Below are 25,953 nucleotides of genomic sequence, written 5' to 3'. Positions count from 1 at the left end.
TATCAAAATAATCGTTAGTTGCAGCCCTAGTAATCTAGCCCAACACCTAAACTTCTCCTCGGATTTCTCGGACATTTTGGACATGGGGTGTGTTCCTCACCATCAGGGTTAATCCCTGGCAACATTTCACCAGTTCCCTCTACTCATAACCACTGCTAGGCAACACCATGCAGATGTGCCTGGTGACAAGCAATCTCCCTAATAACAAAAGTAACAACACAAAAACAATTCATTATCAGGAGTGCAAATTCATCAGGAGTCCAGGGGCATGGTCCCCCTGGAAGAAACGTTTTTAAATATCAGCTTTAAAATGTGGATTCACTGTCGATTTTAGCATGAGGATATAGTGAAAAACTCACCCTAGAATTAATGTAAGGCAGGGAAGGGTTAATTGGTACTCCTCCTCTGGAAACTGAAGTAGTATTCATAACATCTAACTTTTATAGATCGAGCTGCCTTGCTTTGGAGAAATTAACCTATGTGGTCAGAGGGAAAATAAATAAATTCAGTCAAGTAATGGACACTTTTATGCAGTTCCTGGAAAGTGATTAGGCTGAAATGAATGAGTGAAATTGATAAAACGACAGCACCTATAAAAAAAATAATTCACCTCTTACTATTATATATTATTTTATTTATTTTAATGTATTTTTTTCCCCCCTGAATGTTCAGCGTTGGGGGTGGGGGAGGGGAGTGTTTATAAATGTTATTGTATGTATGACTGTGATATATTTGCACTCCACTACTCTTTCAATATACAATTTTGGTATTTCTATGAAGCCTTTAAGCATATACAGCAGCTAGTTTATTAGGTTCACTGAGCTAAAACTTAATACAGTCTAACAGTCCTGCAATAAATCCTACTTTCATGAAGTTATAATGTTCAGTTTTTGTGGTTTAGAGGCGTTGATTCAAGATTATTTTGGAAGATACAGAGAGCTGTTTCTGACAATTACATACCTTATTGCTTTTTGGATCGTTTCTGGATAACTGGCTTGCTAGGTCATCAAAGTCAGTCTCCCATGGTTTCACATGTCAGCTCTTCAACAGAAAAATATATAAAGTAATTAGCTATCTGTAGTTATACTTTTTTTACTATGATCATCCACATTTGTGCTGCTGATCTTATCACCTGTCACTGATGCACTGTCTAACAAACAATGTGTGTGTAATGACTGAATTAACCAAGGAACAACCTTGCTAGATACAAGCTAGCCATGCTATCTTGTTGAGCTAGCTACCATTCATTGAAATTAGGTGTACTAATATGGTACGGTCATGTACTAAGTGTTGATAACTTTAACAACAAATCTAATCACTGAAGATAAACTTTGTATGTTAACGAACGCAAATAACTGCAAATAATTTGAGGTTAATGTAGGCCAACTGACATCTGATTATGGTAGCAAGTAAAGTGTTGCTCACATTAGCTAACTGCAATTAGAATTTAAGTAGTTATTATCTAACGATAAACATTAACTAGGGCTGGCTACATAAAATACCCCCCAAAAAATTGTTATTTGGACTTTCTCCACTTTTCTCTCCAATTTGGCATGCCCAATTCCCAATGTGCTCCAAGTCCTCGTGGTGGTGTAGTGACTCGCCTTAATCTGGGTGGCAGAGGACAAATCTCAGTTGCCTCTGTGTCTGAGACAGTCAATCCAGGCATTTTATCACGTGGCTTGTTTAGCGCGTTACCACGGAGACATAGCATGTGTGAAGGCTCATGCTATTCTCCGCGGCATCCACGCACAACTCGCCATGCGCCCCACAAAGAGCGAGAACTACATTATAGTGACCGCGAGGAGGTTAACCCAACATGACTCTACCCACCCTAGCAGCTGGGCCAATTGGTTGCTTAGGAAGCCTGACTGGAGTCACTCAGCATGCCCTGGATTCGAACTTGTGACTCCAGGTGTGGTAGTCAGCGTCTTTACGTGCTGAGCTACCCAGGCCCCCCTATAAAATACCACTATGGAATCGATTCACGAGAGGTCAGCTAATGCTTTAAAATTTCAAAAAATGCAGTCATTTCATCAACTTACCAGCGAGTGTGCTTGAAACACAAAAATGAATGGGGTTCAGTTCTGGAACTATTCGGTATTTGGAATTATCGGTTGCCCCACGATACGCATCACTTCCGCATCCTCCGATTACAACAGAAGTCTATGGCAGTGTCGCAACTCTTTTTCAACGGCGCTGGACCAGCCGAGTTATCTTGGGTCATGAATTTCAGAGATGTGCGCGAACAGGAGAAATCTCACCTAACAAACACCTTGGCAGAACAAAAGCTTCACTGCATTTCATCATCATTTGTAGGCGAACTAAGCGAAGCCTGTTCGCCCAGTAGTATAAATTAGCCTTCATCACATTCCTAGAAAGTCTGTGATGAATTTAATTCACCGGTCTGACCCTTATTGCCCCATTGACTATAAATGTGTTCCATTACCTATCAGTAAATCTGTTTTTCTGGATGCATTAATGGCAGGTTTCATATTCACCTTGTTTACATGCTTCATAACCCATTTCCTTTCTATGCTGATGATTAATCTTAACCATTTAGGTTAAGTACATGTGTACAGCTCAGACTTCCATGAGGTTCAATACTGTTTTATACTGATATAATGAAATGAAATGTGGCCAGAGGTGACAGTAAGGGATCAGTAACTGTCCTGTAATTTTGAACTCTTATGCAGGTTCCTCTTCAGATGGGATGCCAGTGTTACTCCTCTGTGGTAAGTTCATTGTATTAAGTTAAGACAGAGAGAGAAATTCAAGCGTGGTGCATATTTGTGGTACATTAAAGGAATAGTTCACCCAAAAATGAAAATTCTCATCATTTAATCACCCTCATGCCATTCCAGATGTGTATGACTTTCTTTATTCTGCTGAACACAAAGATTTTTAGGAGAATATCTCAGTTCTGTAGGTCCAGACAATGCAAGTGAATGGTGACCAAAAAGCACACAAAGGCCGCGAAAAAGTAATCCATATGACTCGGTGGTTAAACCAATGTTTTCTGAAGCAAACATCTTTCCATTGCAGTCTCTAGGCACAATCATGATTACAAGCTCAATTACACTTCCTAGTGCTTGACACATGCGCAGAGCACAAGATTGGGCTAGGAAGTGTAATTGAGCTTGAAATCATGCTCGTCTAGTATACTGCTGATGTCATGTTTTATAGTGAAAAAGCAGTTAAATTTGGGTCTGTTCTCACCCAAAACCATTTGGAATGCTTCAGAAGACATTGATTAAACCACTGGAGTCATATGGATTCATTTTATGCTGCCTTTATGCTTTTTTGGAGCTTCAAAGTTTTGGTCACCACTCACTTGCATTGTATGGACCTACAGAACTGAGATATTCTTTTAAAACGTTTCATTTGTGTTCAGCAGAAGAAAGTCATACACATCATTTACTCGCCCTCATGCCAACCCATATGAGAGAATTTACATTATTTACAACTATTCCTTTAAGGTGTTCAAGGCCAAAAGTACAAAATGCATTCATAAAAAGCCTATGTGTCATTCTAATGTTGTGTAATCTGAAAACATTGGATTAAAGTGTACAAAAACATTGTAGTCTTAATTCAGACTCTCAGGGACACTTCAATATAAAAAAAGCTACATTTTATTCTGTAACACTTATAATAAGTTTAATTTATTACATTAAAACATTAACAATAATTATGACATTAAGCATTTAGTGTGTGTGTGTGTGTGTGTGTGTGTGTGTGTGTGTGTGTGTGTGTGTGTGTGTGTGTGTGTGTATATATATATATATATATATATATATATATTACACACAGTATAAAATATATAAAATATATATATATATATATATATATATATATATATATATATATATATATAATATAAAAATTATAACATTAAGATTTTAGAAATACATTTATAGTAATATATTGACTATTTGTAGAAGAAATCCCATATGCTCTCAGACCCCTGGATGAAAACACTTGTTCTAGAGGCTTCTTGTTTCAAATTCCTACCCATCTCTGTTTCACATATCATTAATGAACTACAGCTTATTTTCATGCTTGAGTGTCAAGAAGGAAGAATGGGAGAGCACACCATGTTAAACTGCCTCGTACCTGAACCTTGTACTTGACACTGCACAAGTCAGATCTGACAGTGACTGCATAGACTTATGTGTGGAACAACATTTAAAGGTGCACTCAGTAATTTTTCTTTCTTGGCATTTATTATTTTACTTGCCACTTATTTTAAATCAAGCAGATGTTTTTATCCAAAGCACTTATAAAAGAGAAACATAAGCAAAAGTCCACAATATCTGCAGTATCGTACTAGCAAGTTCTAGCTAGAGCAGAAGAAAGAGACAGACAATGAAAGGTTTTTTTATTTATTGATTTATTTTTATTTTTATTATTATTAAATAGTAAGTGCCAGTATGCTTGTGGACTGGTTAAGTGCCCGTGGAAAAGATGATTGTAGCAAGACAAAAATTATATTCCTTAAAAAAACAACATATGATTACATAATAGCTTTACTGGTGTAGGGTGGTCTGCTTCTAGAGCTTTGCAGGTAGCTAAATGAGTTTCCATGTCCTCTAGTTGTGTATCCACATCAAGGTGTATCATGTTTATTACTGTTTTTATGCTTGCCAATCCATGCAATAAAATGGCTACACAAAACTATGATTTTTGTTTCTTTTTCTGTTTTTTTTTCCAGCCCATTACCAAGATGTTCATTGATGGAAAGTTTGTAGAATCCAAGAGTTCAGAATGGTTGGACATTCACAATCCAGTAAGTTAATGTTAACAGACAACTAATGCACTCTTGAGTTTAAGCCTGTAGACTTGACAAGACAACACCACATTACTTGGTTATGCTTAGTATACAGTACAACAGCATATTCTACAATTTACGTTATATTATTGACCACCTTTGTTGAATTACTGATTATTTAATACTACTACTTCTGTAAAGCCACGTGATCCATGTTTTTGTTTTTTGTTTTTTAGTCTCAAACTGCATTAGTGCGGAGAGTCATGCAGTAGAATAGTAGGGAGAAACATTAAAGATCTGCATTGCCAGATTCTTGAGCTTTGCTGGGTGTAGCCTAATCTACATTGCTCAGTAGAAAATAGAAGCTGTTCCAGCTGTTCTGTGAATGGTTGTTGCCAGCCTTTGACACCAAGCAGAATTTTACAAGGGACCTGCAGTATCTCCTCTTTACAAAGACCCTGGTTCAAACCGTTAGTTATAGATGAAATCACTTTGCAGCACAGAGTTTTATTGTCTCATTCACTACTCTTCACTATGCATGCTCTCTCATCAGGCCACCAACGAGGTCATTGGCCGAGTACCAAAGGCCACACAGGAGGAGATGTTGGCCGCTGTGGACTCATGCTCACGGGTGTACCACACCTGGTCTGAAACTTCCATCCTGTCTCGCCAGCAGATCTTCCTCCGCTACCAGCAGCTCATTAAAGACAATATTGTAAGTCACTGCTGCCCTTTCTTGACTCATTTGTTTTGCTTTTGAAATATAGGGTTTATTTTGAAACACCACCAGACTGTCTTGTTAAAATATACATTTAGTTCTCTTTTGTAATAGTGTATGGTGTACACGCGTGTTTTTTGTGCTTGTTAAATATGGACAGTAACAGTAGCACATTGTAGTAGCATGTTGTTTTTAGTAATTTGAGAACATTTTAATATAGTTATGATAACTAATACTGAAAGTACACATTTATACATCTTTATTGATTTATGTGAGTAGTTCCAATGTAAAGCTGTGAAGTAAAGCGGGGGGTGGGGCACTTATTTATGAGAATCAAAGTACATCTCTGTCTGCTAAATGTATATCTAATAGAGTTTGACCGACAGTGGATTTTGCTAATACTGAAAACTAAGGTGGTGGAAAAGGCAGATAACAGATTAATCGGCCGATAGTTTTTAAAATCAATTTATAGGATATTAAAAAAAATTCTTAGTCTTTCCTTACTGTGACAGGCACAGACACAGAGGCTACAAGAGTCCAAAATGAATAATCCTTCTTAGTCACAATCCCAGATACAGTTTATTGTTCAACCAAAATTCTTTTAATAACCAGAAACAAAATGAAGATGTGGGGCTTCCAAAACATGGGCTTTTAAAAGCCAAAAAGAGGCTTTTATTTTGAATTGACAGAGACTTTGCTCCTTACAATGCTCTATATTTAAGTATTTACCTAATTAAGCTTTTTTTAAGCCTGTATATCATATACCTGTATATGTCATTCAGTTGAGCTCAGAGCATCACTGAGCTGCACCGAACAAACCGACAAACATTATTTGTAGGGCTGCCCCTTAAAAATCGACCAAACGTTAGTCGATGAGAAGAGGCTTGGTTGACCAAGTTTTGGTTGGTTGCTTGCAGAAAAAAAAAAAAAAACTCCACAGGAAACCAACGAACACTGGTATTACCAATGGTTGGATGCTAGTTGTTACTATGGGGTAATTTTCATTAAGCAGGGTTAGGGTTAAGCCTACATAATAAAGCAAGACACATTGATTTCAAACTTTGAACTTTTTATTTATTTTAATTAAAAATTCAAATGAAACTGGAAAAAAATTAAGTGCAATTAAAATGTGTGTTGTTCAACTTTTTGAAAGATGGCTTTACAACAGCTGTGAAGGGCAACATCTCTCTGGCAAAGAACCTACTTCATTTGTGCATTCTCAACCGGTTGGGTATTTCGTTGTCCAAGAAAATACATTGTGTGTGAAATAGATTCGTTTTGTTCCCTCTTTCACTATATATATATATATATATATATATATATATATATATATATATATATATATAATATATTACACACACACACACACAGTACTGTGCAAAAGTTTTAGGCACTTGGGAAAAATTTTGCATAGTGTGGATGTCTTCAGAATAATGCCATCAATTGTTTATTTATCAATTAACGTCATACAAAGTCCAGGTAACATAAAAAAAGCTAAATCAATATTTGGTGTGACCACCTTTGCCTTCAAAACAGCACCAATTCTTCTAGGTACACCTGGACACAGTTTTTATTGGTTGTTGGCAGATAGGATATTCCAAGCATCTTGGAGAATTTGCCACAGTTCTTCTATCTGTTTCAGCTGTCTCAGTTGCTTCTGTCCCTTCTTATAATCCCAGACTGACTCAGTATTAAGTGGGGGGCTCTGTGGGGACCATGCCATCTGTTGCAAGGCTCTCTGTTCTTCTATTTGTAAAATAAATGTTTGGGAGTCTAAAATGTATATTTCCTATTGACACACTAAAGCTGAAAATATAAATAACCATCTTAAGACAAATATTTTTTGTGAAGCATCTTATGTGCCTAAGACTTTTGAACAGTACTGTATATACACACACTGGCAGCCAAAAGTTTGGAATAATGTACAGATTTTGCTGTTTCGGAAGGAAATTGGTACTTGATAATTGCTAGTGCCATTCAACTGAATATATATATATATATATAAGTAACCACCTTTCCATTTACCGTTAGGCAAGTATCCGGAGTTGCGGTATTGCAGGCGGAAAATTACTTACACAAATGAAGACGTAAAAATAATGATGGTAATAATCACTGAAATATAAATCCTGGTTCGAGGTGAACGTGTTTTTGTATCATTTTATGTTTTAATCACAGATGTTTAGGCTGCAGAGTTGTGGTCACAGTGAACTGCTCTGTGGAAATAAAGCGAACTGAACTCAAAGCACCTCCTGAGCTGAGATATCTGAGGTCATTTGCAGCACTCATAGATGATACTGTTCTTGCAAAAAAAAAAAAAAAAATTCAGAAGACAAAAACAAAGAAAGAGTGAGAACATTTTACATGAGCGTGTTCCATGAGACTGCACGCCTCCGAACAAACTACTTTATTTTAAGAATGATAAATGTCAGAATAATTGTAGAGAGAATGATTTGATTTATTTCAGCTTTTATTTTAGAGCCCGACCGATATGGGATTTTTGAGACCAAATTTAGAGGGGGAAAATTCACCAATTACTGATATGGTGGCCGATATAGTTAATGTTTGAGCTGGAATGAAAACGGACCTTTTCAATGAGGATTGTGCATCAATTTTGCACCAATATGACTATGCAAAGGTACTCAGAAGGCTGCTTTTTTAACAAGTATTTTTATCAAAGAATATTTGACATTATTATTATTATTATTATTATTATTATTATTATTATTATACATTGTCAACAAATTCTAGAAATGAACACTGAGAAAATAAAGAATAAATAAAAATACAATAAATAGCTAAATACAAATCAGTACTGTATGTTTAGTATCAGTCAATGGCTGACCATATATATAAATAATTCAAATAAAATAAATGGCTAAATAAACATCAATAGTACTGTTTAGTATCAGTTAAATGCTGACTATTTTAATACTGCCAGTCAGTTAGGGGCAGGTTGTAAAACGAGAAGCATTTACACCTGCCGAGTCAAGAGATAAACAGCGGCAGCGGTGTTACACTGTATTTTGCTATATAAGTTCAGGGGAAACTTTAAACAGTGGAAAACCAGACTTTTAAATATTACATTTTGTAAATGCAATGACTGGAATTGTTCGATTGAAGGGGGTACCAAACTGTGAATCCTGAACAAAACAGTTTGGTGAATACATGTTTACTCATTAGCTTCCTCTCAACTGACAAGGTATGAAAGTAGCTACGTGGTTAGCTAGTTAGCTATAAGCTCGTTGTCACGGAGAGTAAATGATGGACTTTATTTACTTTCCAGCATTGCGTCTCACCAACGTAGCATGAAATCAACACTCAACAGACACAATCCACCACCGCACCGTTGTCTGCTGAGCTGCAAAAAGATGCTCTGGTGCTTACCTTTCAATATGCTACGTTACTGACTGCACTGACAAAGAATAGCTGGCTAACATAGCAAACAGATGTGATAAACATGAGTGGCATGGTTGTCAGGGACAGGGTTAACATTATATAAGTTATATTAAAAGGGAAAATGATGGGGTCATTGTTTATTATCTTTCCAGTATGTATTTCACAAACTAATTAGCAACTTACTGTGAAGACACCGCTTAACTCCACCCTGTCTGCAGAACCACCGTCAGCTCAGCTCTGTAAACAGTGGAGTGGGAGCATGCTCTGCTGGACAAACTACGTTATGACACCAATTCTAAAGCATTGTTTTCTGCATTATATGTTCTGAAAAAAGTTTTCATATCTGTGCATTTCGGTATACATACGCCGATACCGATATTACTGTGAAAGGTTAATATCGGCCGACCGATAAATCGGTCGGGCACTTTTATTTCTTTCATCATATTCCCAGTGTGTCAGATGGTTACATACACTTTGTTAGTATTTGGCAGCATTGCCTATAAATTGTTTGTACTTGAATCAAAACGTAATGGGTAGCCTTCCACAAGCTTCTCACAATAAGTTGCTGGAATTTTGGCCCATTCCCCCAGACAGAACTGGTGTAACCGAGTCAGGTTTGTAGGCCTCCTTGCTCGCACACGCTTTTCAGTTCTGCCCACAAATTTTCTATCAGATTGAGGTCAGTGCTTTGTGATGGCCACTCCAATACCTTGAATTTGTTGTCCTTAAGCCACTTTGCCACAACTTTAGAGGTATGCTTGGGGTCATTGTTCATTTGGAAGACCCATTTGCGACCAAACTTTAACATCCTGGCTGATGTCTTGAGATGTTGCTTCAATATATCCACATAATTTTCCTTCCTCATGATGCCATCTATTTTGTGAAGTGCACCAGTCCCTCCTGCAGCAAAGCACCCCCACAACACGATGCTGCCACCCCCATGCTTCACGGTTGGGATGGTGGTGTTCTGCTTGCAAGCCTCACCCTTTTTCCTCCAAACATAACAATGGTCATTATCACCAAACAGTTAAATTTTTGTTTCATCAGACAAGAGGACATTTCTCCGAAAAGTAAGATCTTTGTCCCCATGTCCACTTGCAAACTGTAGTCTGGCTTTTCTTTCTTGCTGAGCAGCCTTTCAGGTTATGTCGATATAGGACTTTTACTGTGGATATAGATACTTGTCTACCTGTTTCCTCCAGCATCTTCCTTTGGTCCAAGGTCCTTTGCTGTTGTTCTGGGATTGATTTCCACTTTTCACGCCAAACTACATTCATCTCTAGGAGACGGAATGTGTCTCCTTCCTGAGCGGTATAATGACTGCGTGGTCCCATGGTGTTTATACTTGCGTACTATTGTTTGTACATATGAATGTAGGACCTTCAGGTGTTTGGAAATTGCTCCCAAGGATGAACCAGACTTGTGGAGGTCCACAATGTTTTTCTGAGGTCTTGGCTGATTTCTTTTGATTTTTTTCCATGATGTCAAGGAAAGAGGCACTTAGTTTGAAGGTATGCATTAAAATACATCCACAGGTACACATCCAATTGACTCCAATTAGCCAATCAGAAGCTAATTGTCTAAAGGCTTGACATCATTTTCTGGAATTTTCCAAGCTGCTTAAAGGCACAGTACACTTTGTGTATGAAACTTCTGACCCACTGGAATTGTGATATAGGAAATTAAAAGTGAAACAATCTGTCTGTTAACAATTGTTGGAAATATTACTTGCATCATGTACGAAGTAGATGTCCTAAACGACTTGCCAAAACTATAGTTTGCTAATATGAAATCTGTGGATTGGTTAAAATGAGTTTTAATGACTTCAACCTAAGTGTTTGTAAACTTCTGACTTCAACTCTATATCCGTATTTTATATATTTGAAGTTAAATATGAAAAAACTACGTAAGGTGTATGAAGCACACATGCACCTTAAGAAATATGACAATTAATCATGAAAGCCCTAAAACAGACTATTAATCATCATAATCGCAATTATTTTGTTTGACAAATAATTGTCAGCCGAATTTCATAATCGTGACAGCCCTAAAATACTATAAGGTTTCACCTCTAGAGGCCGCTGTTATACTTTAGGACCAAGCCGTTCTAATTGTAGAATCCTCCAGTGCCGCCGCAGAGGAACATGGAATAATAATAATAATAATAATAAATAATAATAATAAAATGATATCTAAGATGATTTGTGTTTCAGAAAGAGCTGGCCAAGTTAATAACTCTGGAGCAGGGTAAAACCCTGGCTGATGCTGAGGGCGACGTATTCAGAGGACTGCGTGAGTCTTTGGTTCTCTCAAAGGACCAGTTGTTCACTATATGTACTGTATATACTAGGGTGAATCTCACAAAACTGTTCAAGAACATGTCCTGGACATATTTCACCATGAAATCAAAAGAAAGATATGAGTTATATTTGGCTGAATTGTCATGTAAATAACAAACAATGCCAAAAATCTGAAAAAAAATTATTTTGTGAGATTCACCCACTGTTTCAACATTTTCCTTTTTTCCCCCTCTCTCTCTCATTTTATCAGACTGTAGTAATTCAGACTATAAAACATTTAAGAAGGAATATTCCAGGTTATTTTCAACCTAATCTCCAAGTACCTCATTTGTGGCATGCTGTCAATTACCACGGGTAATCATTTTGGGTCATTCCTTTGTGTTTGTAAACAAACAGGAAACATGTTTACAGTAAAACCCTTAAAATGGAAGCCTAGCAGGCAAATGGGTAGTACAGCAAATACACTTTTAAAATATGCAGCATTTACATGGTTGAAACATTGCATGTTTTACTTTGAGACAGGTATGATAGAATGGCTTATTCAGTCTTTTATCTTGGGCCTCAAAACTGTTTGCTTTCGCATTATGTACTCTTACAGTAGTTTGTTGTTCTTGCAGAGGTTGTAGAGCACACATGCAGCATTACATCCCTTATGCTGGGCGAGACTCTCCCCTCTATCACTAAAGACATGGACACATATACATATCTCTTGCCCATTGGCGTGTGTGCCGGTATCACCCCCTTCAACTTCCCTGCCATGATTCCTCTGTGGATGTTCCCAATGGGCATGGTGTGTGGCAATACCTATCTGCTGAAACCATCCGAAAGAGTCCCTGGCTGTGCCATGATGCTGGCAAAACTGCTGCAGGACGCCGGTGCTCCAGATGGAACATTAAACGTCATTCACGGACAGCATGCCGGTATAGAATGAAATTGGAAGGGTTGTCACCAGTGTTCATGGAAGAACATGAAATTGTATACTTAACAATTGATATCGGACACATTTGGGGTAAGTAACAACCCATATTCGGAGTGCAGATAACAAAATAGATTTTTGTCATTATAGCTGTGAACTTCATCTGTGACCATCCTGCCATAAAAGCAATCAGTTTCGTAGGCTCCAACCAGGCTGGCGAGTACATCTATGAGAGAGGCTCCAAAAACGGCAAGAGAGTGCAAAGCAACATGGTTCGTTTTGAACATGCATTTACAGTATGCACTCTGAAAATCACATTACAGGACAATCACTTCTAAGAATTTAGGATTTTCTTTTTAAAACTGTTTTCCAACTATCCAGCTGACTCTTCTACAGAACATTATATACTTCTCATATACATATGTGGTGTTCTATGTTAAAATTCCTTTTTAACATTACTTGCAGGGTTTCTCTGTACAACTGTGAAAATGGCCAGTTGGTGGCAGCATTTGGTTACAAAAGCATTTGCACAATTCTGAAGCCGTTTTATTCAGACTCAGGACTTGGGAAGGAAATTTGAGATTACCTTGACAATTGGTATGACAGTCTCAAAAATGATGTAAAGCAGCAAAATATGGAAAACTGCAGGAATATAAGCTTGCAGTATTTCCTTCACCATTAAAGAACATTTCACACTTTAGTTCTCAGTGCTGGTAAACAGTTAATACAGAAAAGAAATGTAATGCTTGTAATTGGACATCTTTGCATTTTTGCAAATGAACTTGTAAAAGATACTGTGTCTGCTCCCCAATATATTATTACTGCATTAATTTTTTTTTTTTTTTTTTTTTTTTTTTTTAGTTTTGTAGAGCAGTTTATGCCCTTAATGTTACCTTGCCTATTTTTACTCATTGCATAAGTGCAAGACTTGATTGTGGTGAAAATGAAGTTGAATCCCATTCTGTCCACCAGGGGGCGAAGAATCATGGTGTTGTGATGCCTGATGCCAACAAAGAGAACACACTGAACCAGCTGGTTGGTGCTGCTTTTGGAGCAGCAGGTCAGAGATGTATGGCACTCTCCACTGCTATCCTTGTAGGAGAGGCACGAAACTGGCTGCCTGAACTGGTTGAACGTGCAAAGAGTCTCCGTGTCAATGCAGGTGCTCAAGCTTTGTTGTGTACCATTGTTTCTTAATCATGCTCCTGGTGGCTCCCAGCCTTGTTCATTGTGGTGCAACCAGTTCAGGACATGGAGTGCTTTAACTAATGAGCCTGATAGGTTAAACCAAGTATTGCACTGTGTCCCAAAACTGCGTGATGCAAGTCAAGCAGCTTAATCTCCTCCATGTTTTTCTTAAACTAACAGCCACATTGATTATTGTGAACATTGCCGAAGACATTCACCCTTGCTCTTTTCATGCTATTTCCTTTTTTTGTAATTAAATTGAATTAATTTTACAATAATAAAGAAAAGCAAAAACATATATATATATATATATATATAATGTGGGTGTGTCTTTAAGACCAAGCCTATAAAATCTACAGGGTGTCCAGTAAAATCTATGTATAATCTTTAATTGCATAAGGTGCACCCTTGCATCTCTAGATGCAGACACGACGTATTTTAGAATCCTAGCCCATACTCCCTCCTCCAATACCAATAGGGGCTCTCTCAGGTGGAAGCAACCAATGAGCCAAATGTCTGAGACCGAATGCATAATAATTAAACAAAATTTTGGGTAGGCCTAGCCCACCTTTGTCAATCGGCCTATGTAACTTATTGAAATGTAATCTGGGACGCTTACCATTCCAAACGAAGTAGCTTTTCATGCTATTTCCTTGAGGAAATCCTGGAGATGCTCGCTCTTGCCATTTATTAAAGTTAATTTGTATTAATTCTGCTGTTAATCAACTCCTTAATTCTTATACACGTCCTTGACAACAGCACACAAGATTATGGTGTTTCACTCGTCTCTTGATGTTCATGTCTCCTTACTCCAAAAATGTTTTTTTGATTGGCCTTTAGCAACTGCCCGTGTCTTGAGGCCCACATAATTACTCATGTTTGGATATGTGCAGATATACACAGAATTCTGATAAATATATAGGCACATGTCAGCTGTCTCATTTGGAATTTCTTGAGACCAGAATATTGACTTAATTGGGTTATGGCAAGCAGGTTAACAACACATTAACATGACACAAAATATTCAAAATCTGACTAAATTCCGATACCAAGGGGACTTTTCATGTGAATGTAAATGTTGACCATGTTAAATAATGTCTCCCTTTTGTAACATGGACCACATTTACTGTACATTCACACGAAAAGTCCCCTTGGTTTCGGAATTTAGCCATATTCTGATTATTTGTGTGGCTATGTAAAGTATCCAAAATGTGCAGCTCTGAAGCCACCAGGATTGAGAAACACTGTGGTAAACTGTGCTTGATTTGTTTTCATTGATTTTGTCAATGATAAAGCTTTAATTGTGAACATATCACAGATCTTTTCACTGTTTCTACACTCATGTAGTTATCTTAATTTCATTGTATTCCTCAAACACACAATTGCCCCCATTGCTCAAACGTTGCCTTAAGTTTTCACCATGCATTATATTTTCCAAAATATTCACTGAATTAAGTCCCTTACCCACAGTCCCTCACTACTTAGTGTTCCTCCGAATGATCCCTGCTTCATGGAAATAACTTTATCCCCTTCTTTTTTGCTTTCTCGTAGACCACCCATGCCTTCATGACCACACCTCTCCCTGTGCTGCCCAATAGCGTGTTCCGCTCACCCAAAAGGATAGATGCACTATTTGTCTTGCTCATGCTGCAACGCAGAAGCACGTTTTGTGGTATAAAGGGACTAGAAATTAGTATGGGCCATTCAAATGTAAAACAAAAAAAAAGTTTGAAGATGAAAATTGTAATTGTAAGCAGAAAAGCTAAACCGCAGCAGCTATTCTAAAACCCCATAACAACCCCATAGGACAGATTGCCTCAGGGTGTCTAAAATTGTGTGTTTGTCTGTGTCTCTTCAGTATGTGCATGTATTTGTATGTGTGTGTGTGCATTGCATCTGTCAGCGATGGCCAAACCCCTTGGTCACAACCCATTAAAATGGGTCAAATTAAAAGGATGTCATCTTGTATTTAATTACATGTAACAAAACAAAGAAACCTCCAGCCTCTTTCTTTTTTTTTCTCCCCAATTTGGAATGCCCAATTCCTAATGCACTCTAAGTCCTCGTGGTGGCGTAGCAACTCGCCTCAGTCCGGGTGGTGGAGGACGAATCTCAGTTGCCTCCGTGTCTGAGACTGTCAATCCGTGCATCTCATCACGTGGCTTGTTGAGTGCGTTTCCTTGGAGACATAGCGCGTGTGGAGGCTTCACGCCATCCACCGCGGCATCCAAGTACAACTCACCATGCGCCCCACCGAGAGCGAACCACATTATACCAACCACGAAGAGGTTACCCCATGTGACTCTACCCTCCCTTGGATTCGAACTCGCGAACTCCAGGGGTGGTAGTCAGCGTCTTTTACTCGCTGAGCTACCCAGGCCCCCCAACTTTTGGATGTCTAAAATTTAGGGATGGGTAAAAATACATATTTTCATAAGCTAGTTGGCGGTCCTGTATAATAATATGGGTTTAGGGTAATGCCCACCAGACACCAATCACATGTGTTTCTTAAGGGAACTGACACTTGTTTCTCTTAAAAATGCAACACTAATGGTACGCGACTGTGATCAAACAGCGAGATGCGGCATAATGGACTAAGATGTCTGTGTCTATTCCTGCGTCACATAAAATATTTAAGACCTGTGCAACCCGACTCCCGGAAGTTGCATAAGGCCAACCAATCCGATTGCGAGATTTGGCAAGTGGTCGCCATATTTGTGTGCATTATGCATCTGACAGTTTGTGGTCTGTGGGCATGATGGCAGAGGCTGAGACCCCATTTAAACATGGTATTGAGATGCCTTTCGGTGGTCTGATCACAAGTGGTCAGCACTAAATAAAGGTGTAAATAGGGTGAAAAATGTTTTGTGATCGGATCAGAAAAACCACATATGGAGGTGGTCAAAAACGTATGTGATTTAAGCATTTGAAATGTAAACGCTAATCCGTCCTGAATGCTTCCCGTACAACAGTGAAGAGCCACCCCTCACCTGTCAATCAACCGCTGCTCTAACACAAGAGTATAAACTTTGCTGGTTACGAGCATCTTTAAAGTGAAATAACCATCTCATCTGAACATTTGAAAAAGCAAACACATATACGTGCGCAAGTTCTTCATCAAACTTCTTCAGTGTGTCTAATGACAAGCACACACATCTGAAGCACAGGTTAATACAGGTACTCTTCTAAAACAACGAATAATTCTGCTCAGAACTGTTACGTTTGTGCTTCGATTTCATTTGAACTGAATCTGGGAAAAACAGCCTGGTGGGTTTTATTCACACTTTCTTTGTCTTTTTTTATTACTTTTTTGCAGTAAATTATTATGCAGTTGCATACTTATGTCACTGATGTCTTAGTGAATTCAGAGGCCCTCCCTTCAAAATCTGAACACAAGTGGTCACAGTGGATGCATGTGTCACCTGAACACATGTCATTGGATCACCTGAAACACATCTTAAAGGGTTAGTTCACCCAAAAATGAAAATTCTCATTACATTTACTTACCTTTAAGCCATCCCAGATGTGTATGACTTTCCTTTTTCAGCAGAACCAAAGTGAAGATTTTTATAAGCAGATTTCAGCTCAGTTTGTCCATACAATGCATGTAAATGGGTGCCATCAGTCTGCTGGTTGTTTGATGGTCCAAAAGGCATATTTAGGCAGCATACAAGTAATCCACATGACTCCAGTCAATCAATTAATGTCTTCTGAAGCAAACCGATAGGTTGTTGTAAGAAACAAATCGATAATAAAATGTTTTTAACTTCAAATCATTGCTTCCGCCCAGTGCTGAATTTCTGTTTGAAATGAACTAACTCTTGCGTGACGTTTGTTCCTCTGTTGTATACAAAGCGCAAGCTTCCGACTTCTCGTGTGAATGCCCCATTACGCTTACGTCACTGATGCGTCGACTGTTGGCAGGAAGCGTTTTTTTTTTTTTTTTTTTTTACACATTTTAATTATCTATTTTTTACACAGACCTATCAATTTGCTTCAGAAGACATTCATTGATCGACTGGAGTCATGTGGATGTATTTTATGCTGCCTAAATATGCCTTCTGGACTGTCAAACAGCCAGCAACCTGATGGCACCCATTTACATGCATTGTATGGACAATCTGAGCTGAAATTTGCTTCTAAAAATCTTCACTTTGGTTCTGCTGAAGGAAAGTCATACACATCTGGGATGGCTTAAAGGTAAGTAAATCTTGAGATTTTTATTTTTGGGTGAACTAACCCTTTAATACCAGGTGTAAACGTGTTCTGAGACTAGTGGATGTGTGACTGTCTTGTTTGCATTAAAGTTTACATGCATTTTTCTAATCTACAATTTATTTATTTTTTTAAATCATGAAATCAAATATTTGATATTTCACTCCTTGGCTTCTCACTCATATGTAGTCTTTCCTTCTGTTGTTCCTGCTCTCATGTGTCAGGTGACCAGCCTGGAGCTGACGTGGGACCTCTCATCTCCCCGCAGGCAAGAGACCGCGTGAACAGCCTTATTCAGAGTGGCGTGGATGAGGGCGCCAAGGTGCTTCTTGACGGCAGGAATGTGAAGGTCAAGGGTTATGAAAACGGGAACTTTGTTGGACCGACCATCATTAGTGATGTCACGGTGAGAACCGACTTGGCAACCTGCATTTCTGAGAGGAATCATTCATCTCAATTGATATGCAATGTCTTAATGTAATTCTATGCAATGAGTGATACACTTACCTTAACATGCTATGTCCATAAAGTGCAACATCATCATGTACAGGTCATGTCTTATACCTGTTCGTTTTTTTATTTCAGCCAGAAATGAAGTGCTATCAGGAGGAGATCTTTGGACCTGTTTTGGTGGTCCTGGAGGCTGACAGCTTGGATGATGCCATCAAAATAGTCAACAATAACCTATACGGCAACGGAACTGCCATCTTTACCACCAGTGGTGCCGCAGCACGTAAATACTCGCATGAAGTTGATGTCGGTCAGGTGAGACGGTGTAATTTTTATATATATATATGTTGTGAGGTTGTTGCAGAGGGTTGGTAACCAGAACCAATTCTTTTTTTGGAACGGTTCTATTAAAAACAAAAAAAAAACAAAAACAAAAAAAAACTGTATGACTTTCTTGACATTTCATTCTGTTATTTTTCTTGAATGTGCATTTTCATTTCATATCAGTCTCACTGACCTGGGAGTTATGACTTCAGTCATGCCCAACTCGAAATGAACCAAGAACTGTTAGTGTCTTTTGTAATGTATTTAAAGGAATAGTTAACCAAACAATTTAAATTCTCACATCATTTACTTGACAAGCAGTGCACTTGACAATGTGTAGCTGAAGATAGGCCTACACATTGAATGTTTTGTTGTAATCACTAGGAGTTTATTTAAAAAAATTATATGGAAGCAAATTTTTTACATTTTATATGTAGTAACAGTGGGACCAATTACTGAATGCCATTTATGCCTCTAAAAAATCTTTGAAAAGTTATAAACTCTGTTCAAAAACATGCCATTTGGTGAAATCTGAAATGGTCTCATCAATTGTAATTTTTTATAATTATATTTATTTATCACACATTTGCACATATACAGTGAAATTCTTTTTTTTTTTTCACATATCCCAGCTAAGCTGGGGTCAGAGTGCAGGGTCAGCCATGATACAGTGCCCCTGGAGCAGATAGGGTCAAGAGCCTTGCTCAAGGGCCCAACAGTGGCAACTTGGCAGTGCTGGGGCTTGAACCCCCAACCTTCTGATCAGTAACCCAGAGCCTTAGCCGCTGAGCCACCACTGCCCCTAATTGGCAAGAAAGTATAAAAAAATATAATTCCAAATATTGCTTCCTCAAAAGAAAGAATCGTTTATGAAACCAAGGAATCTGAATCATTGAGGAATTGCAACCAGAACAGTTAAATTCTTTGATTCCCATCCCCATATATCACAATATTGCAATACATATGCCACAATTCAATACACTGCAATGTATCACAATATTAGAAATGGATCGCAATCAAAACTGCTGCCTTGACTGCACCGAGTAAAGTTGTTTTTACATGTACGGAATAAATAATTTTACTGACGTTTAAACAAACATTTTGGAGTCGACTAGTCTAAAAAGAAACCAGCCTTCAGAAAACAGTCAAAAAAAATTTGTGCAACCCATTTTATCTATTCCAGGTCCAACGCTAAATTCCGCTGAAAAGGGGCATTTATCTCACCTTATGCGCGCCTTGCATTATGATCATTGTACATTAAATATAGAACATGACATGCATTCACCTTTAGCAAATAGAGGTTTATTTATTGAAAACAATTGAATGAGTAGTGCAGGACCAATAGTGCAACCCTAATAGCCTGTTCTAAATGGAATTCACCAAGTAAAAGTTACTTAACATCTTAAAACAGTCAGGACATTGTTGAAAATAATTAACAGGTAGGCTAAGCCAAATCTACGAGAGAAAAAAATGCACTGAAAAGTTGTATGTATTTCATGATGTGCATTAGCCATTGATCTAATATGACGGTTGTTCTGTAAAGAACGTTAACCAATAACAGTTACGATGTAAAACAAAAAGCTATAGGTTAGAAAAAATAGGCCTGTGTTGTAGTCTACAATAAACCTACTATTCTAAATATGACGTGCACACAGAATAAAAGAGAGTTTAATCCGTTAAGCAGTCGCCACCTTGTTGAAAATAGCCTTCTTAATCAACAGATTTTAAAAAATGACATACCTAGCCTAAAACAGTTATCTTCTAGGCTACTTGCACAAAAGCATACATTTTTGGATGAGCAAAATGAACACGTGAACATGGTCCGGTGAAAGACGGGACTTGACTCACCTGAGGTGACAATCCTACACTTGAAAAAGCCAGCTCGGCGCGAAAATAATTTACAAGCACGCACCGATTTAAAGAAGACTCAAATGTGAAAACATCCATAGCGATATGCAAGCCAACGTTTCGGAAATCCGCTTCCCACACCACCACCGAAGTGATTTCTATAGCTACTTTGCTGACTTTGCTTGTCTAGCTAGAGGACATTTTCCTGCACGTGCCGCGAGTGAGAGAGGGAAGAAGTACACGCAGCCTGAGGTGAAATTAAACTTTGTATCTGCTCCAGATTTTTTTTCAATAATATTTGTATTATGAATTATATTTAAAATGTGTAACATTAATATGACAGTAATTTAAGTAGAGCCTCTGTAAAATAAAAAATAAAAATATTATATATATAAAGCCACGTAAATGTGTAAAATGTTAAAGTTTAATGGGGAGAAATATTAACAGACTAGTAATTCCAGTGTCAACACACCCCTAGTTTGCATACATGCATTGCTGCTTCATTGAACTTTAGGAAATAAGAATGCACATATAAAACAAATTACAGAAAAGCATTTATGCAATGTCATGAGAAAAAGAATAATGATGTATCTCTATATGATTTTCTTGGTGCAACCCTACTAATCTTAACAGTTATTCCACAATAACAATGTGGTTACATAGCTAACAATGTAACACTGTTGAAAGCATATGCATGTGACCTGAGAGACATGCATGCGAGAGTCAGACATTAGGAGACCTCGGTTAGTCTACGGCTGTGGAAAACTCCCTAATCATAGACGGTGTAGACATGTTCTTGTTCGATTATGTCATTAGGCACATTTATATGTCATGTAGGCTTTTGACAAGGCATTGTAGGTGAAGAGTTGCAGGCGCTCCTCTAGTCTAGAGTAAATATTAGAGCATGATGTAAATGAAATGTGTTAAATCCTTTGGCGCCACTCTTCGACCCAAAGCCGACGACTGTGGTTGAGATGCAAGTGTTGCCCCTTCAGCTGCCATATATAACGTGAAGAGTGACACAAACCCTCCCTTACAAAATGTATGTGTTTTTTTTTTTTGTTTTTTTTTCTCATTTTAAACTTATCTTATTTGCCACAGCTTTGAAAACATAGGAAAATACAGCTGCAACCACATAGCATGCAGACGCCAAATAGCTTACAGCCAAAATGTGTTTTTTAATCAAAAGAGCACAACACTGAAATATTTTGCTGGTAAAGCTCGGAGTCTGAAATGAACTCAAAAGGGATTCCTTGCAACCTGTTGATCTGGTGGTTACGCAATAGCGGGCCGCTTTTACCCTGTTTGTTTGCCCTTGGCGAGCAACTATGCCATGTGTTAGCAGTTAACATGCTGAAGTTCATGGCACGGGCCATGTGCTAAGCTGGCCTCCAAAAATTCTACACACAAGAACCTCCTTTTGCTCTCTCTCTCTCTCTTTCTCCCTCTCGAGTCACCTTTCTCCAAAAGGCACCACTTCTTTAACCACGTTTCAAACATTTCAAGACGCGCTGCCAGTTTCCAGCCTCACCCACCCCAAAAAAAAAATGTTTTTAGTTATTCTCTGCATTGATTTCTTTTCTCAGCTGGTTCACAAACAAATGATTGTGGCTTTCAGTTGTGTGCTGACTGCCTTGTTATTGAATGAGTTGGTAGTTGGGCCCTTTCCGTACACAGTTGTGGAAGCCCAACAGCAGCTTGTACTCCAAGCAGAAAAAGAGGTTAAACCTGACTGCTGTGACAAGCCTGCATTCCCTTGCTATCTTGTAAAGGTTAAAACTAATTTTATAACTTTAGTTTGTTAAACGGTCCTATATCTGGACATTGTAATTGCTACCTCTGCATTGAAATGCAGTGGGCATATTTTCTTCAATACACAATTAAATGTTGGAGCTGCAGTGATATGGTGAGATTTGTAAGTATACATTTAGTACGGAGACAAACGTGAAGCGCTATCGTATAGAATTTACAAAGTTTCTCCCACGCGGTGTGTAGCAATGTGAAGAAAAGTATATGGCTTTCTCCGGCAGACAAAAATGCATTTGCGTCTGCTGGTTATGTTGTCATCTTTGCTGTCATCAGGGTGTGAGTGTGTCATATAAGTGAGATGAGGCGAACATGACTGCTCGAGAGGGCAAGTGCAGCTGACCTCTGATATTCATGTTAATATACCATACTGTTACTTTTACAGATTGGAGTTAATGTACCAATCCCTGTCCCCCTGCCCATGTTTTCATTCACTGGTTCCAGAGGCTCATTTAGGGGCGACACCAATTTCTATGGAAAGCAAGTAAGTGTTCATTTCTCGATATTAGAATGTTTTGCTCTGTGGAATGGAATAGGTTTATAGTAGACACTGAAATGCAAAGCTCATTTAAGAAACTTCAACATTTTATATTTGGGCTGCTACAACTAATCAATAGAAATAAATAATAAAAATAATTGACTTAGAATTTCGCTATTGATTAGTTTGATATGTGCATTGACGTCACGTTACAGTAGGGAAACAACACATTTCTGTGTTGAATGAGGCCATGGTTGCAGTGCAAATTGTGCACAGCTCAAGTTGCCCAAAGCATCGGAGCACATATGTTTTATGCTTCTAAGAAAGATATAGTTTCATGTGGAAGGTTGCCATGTCAGATGCTTTACCAGATTCAGTGTGCTGTTTAATGCACTGGAGAAATGTTTTTCCACAGTGTAAAACCTATATTTTACTGTGACTTTAAAACATTTTCAGGTAAGAATGTGTATTTCTATTTTGCGAAACATATTGTCTTTAAGAAGCTTGTAATAAAATCGTCATAATGGAGTGCGCACTCGCACAATCATGTCAAGAGAAAGGAAGCACAATAATTTTGAGCTAAATATTTGTTGTTGGATGTGAAATGTAGGTCGTAAATTAAACGTATTTTTATGGCTTTCAATTTGCAACTCTAGGAGAACATTGGTGAAGATGTGAAAATGTGAAGAAAAGAAATCCAACCAGTTTTTCACAAAATAGCCTGAAGTTTGCTTATATCCTTTTAAGTAGGACTGTCACGATTATGAAATTTGGCTGATGATTAATTGTCAAATAAATAATTGCGATTATGATGATTAATTGTCTTTTTAGGGCTTTCACGATTAATTGTCATAGAAATTGTCATATTTCTTAAGGTGCATGTTTGCTTCATACTCCTTAAGAAGTCATTTTTAGATAACTTCAAATATATTGTATAACTGAAATAATAAAGTAGGGAATGAGTTCCTTTTTAAGGCTTTAAAAATGTATGAATGACATGAAAAATAATGTTTTAAATATCAAAATATTTCTTAATACTAAAAGTCTCTGGTCAACTTTAGTTTTTGTAAATTTTACATTTACACTGTTGGTTTTGGAACTCATTCTATATGATATTTTCTTTTATAAAAAAGATATACTTTTTTATATATTTTATTATACTGTATTATTATACTATACTATTATTATATTATGCAATAGTAAAATATTTCTGTCCTAATTTTTTCACTTTCACACATTATTTTAATGCTCTTTGAAACCCGCAAGCCCTTATTTCTCGTGAAGCAAAACCTTTGAGATTTAATTTCATTATTTTATCATTCCACAGAAATAGAGTAAGAGTTTGTATCCTCCTCTGTGTCACTGCGTGTATGAACACGCTATGTCCAGGAATATTTAGCATTAGATGGACGATTAAATTGAAGCTCGAGCGCTTTGCGTTCACTATCAAAGTTTGTATTTTCATGGGAGTTTGGCGTGCGCATAAGAGCGCTTGAAGCATTTCACACGCTCTTCCGGACAGGAGCTTCTATGGTTGACATCCACATTGCAGCTTGGAGTTTAACTGAATGACACACAAACGAGCCGTTGATGGCATTTATATATTCTCTTAAAATTCCCTTATTTGAGCATTAAAATGTGATTGGAATTTAAAGTGCAGAATAATCAGATCAAATAGCCATGGTCAGACCACTATTTAATAATAGCGAAAGGCCTACTATTAAGAAATAATTCACAGTTTTAAAATAGTTTAAAATGGTAGTTTGTTGCAACCCTATGGTGAAATTTTAAATAGAAGTGAAGATACTCTGATTTCAGGCATACGATTAAGTGAAACAATGAACCATGGAACACTGAGTCTTGTAAGGCCATGTCAAATATACTCACCAGAGTTTAAAATCAGGTTGTGTCAGGTCCATTTGGTTTAGCATTTTGAATGTTTGGCCAAGAAATTTGTTTTGGTGCAAGGTTTTTTCAGCTCTAGTTTGTCATGTATAAAACGATGACTGATGGCTCAATGGTGGTTTATTCCTTCTGCCAGCATAAGGTTGCCATCCACCTGCCATTTCTCATATGAAGTAATTGGCATTTTGGGAAGATAATAACAAGAAAATTACTAAAAACCTTGACTCATCGTTTTGTCTTTAAATTTTTACTTCCATCACAGGGCATCCAGTTCTACACACAGATAAAAACTGTCACTTCACAGTGGAAGGCAGAAGATGCTACATTGAAATCTCCTGCTGTTACCATGCCAACAATGGGACGTTAAGTGTGAATAACCTGTATAAATTCTGTCCTGATCTCCAACTCTTCAAAACTACAGGTTTTAACTACTGTACAGTTGGGAATTTTCAAATGAAACTGACCTTTTCACAACTAAGCTGTTATATGTAGTGAAATAATTCTATAAATGTGAATTTTAGTTAATGAAAGTATTGTTTCAGATTATTGTCTGTCTGAAACTTTTTGCCAGTTTGCCATCCTAACTTTTTCTAATATTTCATAAGGTAATAGCCCCCTGTAAATGTGCTTGGAGTGTGAAGGTGTTCTCTTAAGTCTGCAAAACGTTTGACTGCTACAAGTTCCAATATCTGTAGCTAGCTGCTTGGAGCATTAACTCCTTATTTTTTCTGAATTATTCATTTCTAACAGTACCTCTGGTTATATTTACATGTCTGTATTCATATACAACATTTGAAACTGTATACTTATCAACTGTGGTTGAATAGAAGACTGTTTTGGGCTGTTTGCCTCAATAAACCATAAAATGAATTTGTTCCTATGCAAGTTGTTTACTTCGCAAGCACCACTTAAATAAAGTAAACCACTGGTGGTGGTTGAGGAGAGTCCCCCTATCCTATGTAAAGCGCTTTGAGTGCCTAGAAAAGCGCTATATAAATGTAAGGAATTATTAAAGCATTTCTATTGCTATTTCTCAGGGGTTGAGAAAAACCCTAAGTATCAAATTTTGGCACAAAACTTGTCCTGCACCGTTTGCGCTACAGATATGAATGATACCTCTTATTGTGCAGCTTGTTGATGAGAGATGTGCTGTTAGTTTTCTAAATAATCAGACTTTCACCTTATGGAATAAAATGGCTGCAAAAAAAAAAAAAAAAGCCCACTGAAAGCTAACACTGAATGAAGGAGCCATAATTAGGGATCAGAATATCATAGAGACTTTGGCTATTTTTTCAATTGGGACAGTAAGCAACCAGCCAGAACTCTCTAGCAATGCCCTTGTAACAACCCAAAACACCTTATAAACTGCATAACAATGTGGTAACAACCACTCAGGAAACCTAAGCAACTGCAAAGCAATGCCCTGGTAATGACCCAGAACACCCTAGAATCCCAGTTGTGAGTTTTGCATGGACAAGTGCTGTTTAAATTTCCTTCAGGAATTTAAAAATGTTGTTTGTATTTTTTACTGTATAGCATATAACATTGTTTCTCTAACTGTATTACTATTGTGTTTTTTGGTACTGTCTGGTCTTTCACAATGACTTCTAATGTCAGTGGTGTGATTTTTATATCTATTTG

At 37.6% G+C, this 25,953-nt stretch overlaps 1 protein-coding gene across 2 annotated transcripts in view; it reads left to right on the top strand.

Annotated features, from left to right (window-relative positions):
• LOC127411326 (methylmalonate-semialdehyde dehydrogenase [acylating], mitochondrial) overlaps positions 1–25,529 on the top strand; it is a 33,613-nt gene extending 8,084 nt beyond the window's left edge. The window contains exons 2-13 of one of the 2 annotated variants that reach the window (XM_051646835.1): positions 2,697–2,735; positions 4,047–4,191; positions 4,712–4,786; positions 5,322–5,483; positions 11,096–11,174; positions 11,800–12,102; positions 12,249–12,370; positions 13,071–13,260; positions 17,726–17,907; positions 18,087–18,266; positions 22,315–22,413; positions 24,575–25,529. In XM_051646835.1, the coding sequence (XP_051502795.1) occupies positions 4,724–4,786; positions 5,322–5,483; positions 11,096–11,174; positions 11,800–12,102; positions 12,249–12,370; positions 13,071–13,260; positions 17,726–17,907; positions 18,087–18,266; positions 22,315–22,413; positions 24,575–24,679 (1,485 nt within the window). In that variant the 5' untranslated portion in view covers positions 2,697–2,735; positions 4,047–4,191; positions 4,712–4,723 and the 3' untranslated portion in view covers positions 24,680–25,529. The remainder of the gene's footprint in view (positions 1–2,696; positions 2,736–4,046; positions 4,192–4,711; positions 4,787–5,321; positions 5,484–11,095; positions 11,175–11,799; positions 12,103–12,248; positions 12,371–13,070; positions 13,261–17,725; positions 17,908–18,086; positions 18,267–22,314; positions 22,414–24,574) is intronic. The other variant, XM_051646834.1, reaches the window with a different exon arrangement.
• Positions 25,530–25,953: the final 424 nt, after the last annotated feature.

Source organism: Myxocyprinus asiaticus, chromosome 20, assembly GCF_019703515.2.
Source record: "Myxocyprinus asiaticus isolate MX2 ecotype Aquarium Trade chromosome 20, UBuf_Myxa_2, whole genome shotgun sequence".
In the NCBI taxonomy this organism is placed as follows: domain Eukaryota; kingdom Metazoa; phylum Chordata; class Actinopteri; order Cypriniformes; family Catostomidae; genus Myxocyprinus; species Myxocyprinus asiaticus.
The sequence above is the reverse complement of the archived record's forward strand: the minus strand, read 5'-3'. Positions and strand labels throughout refer to the sequence as shown.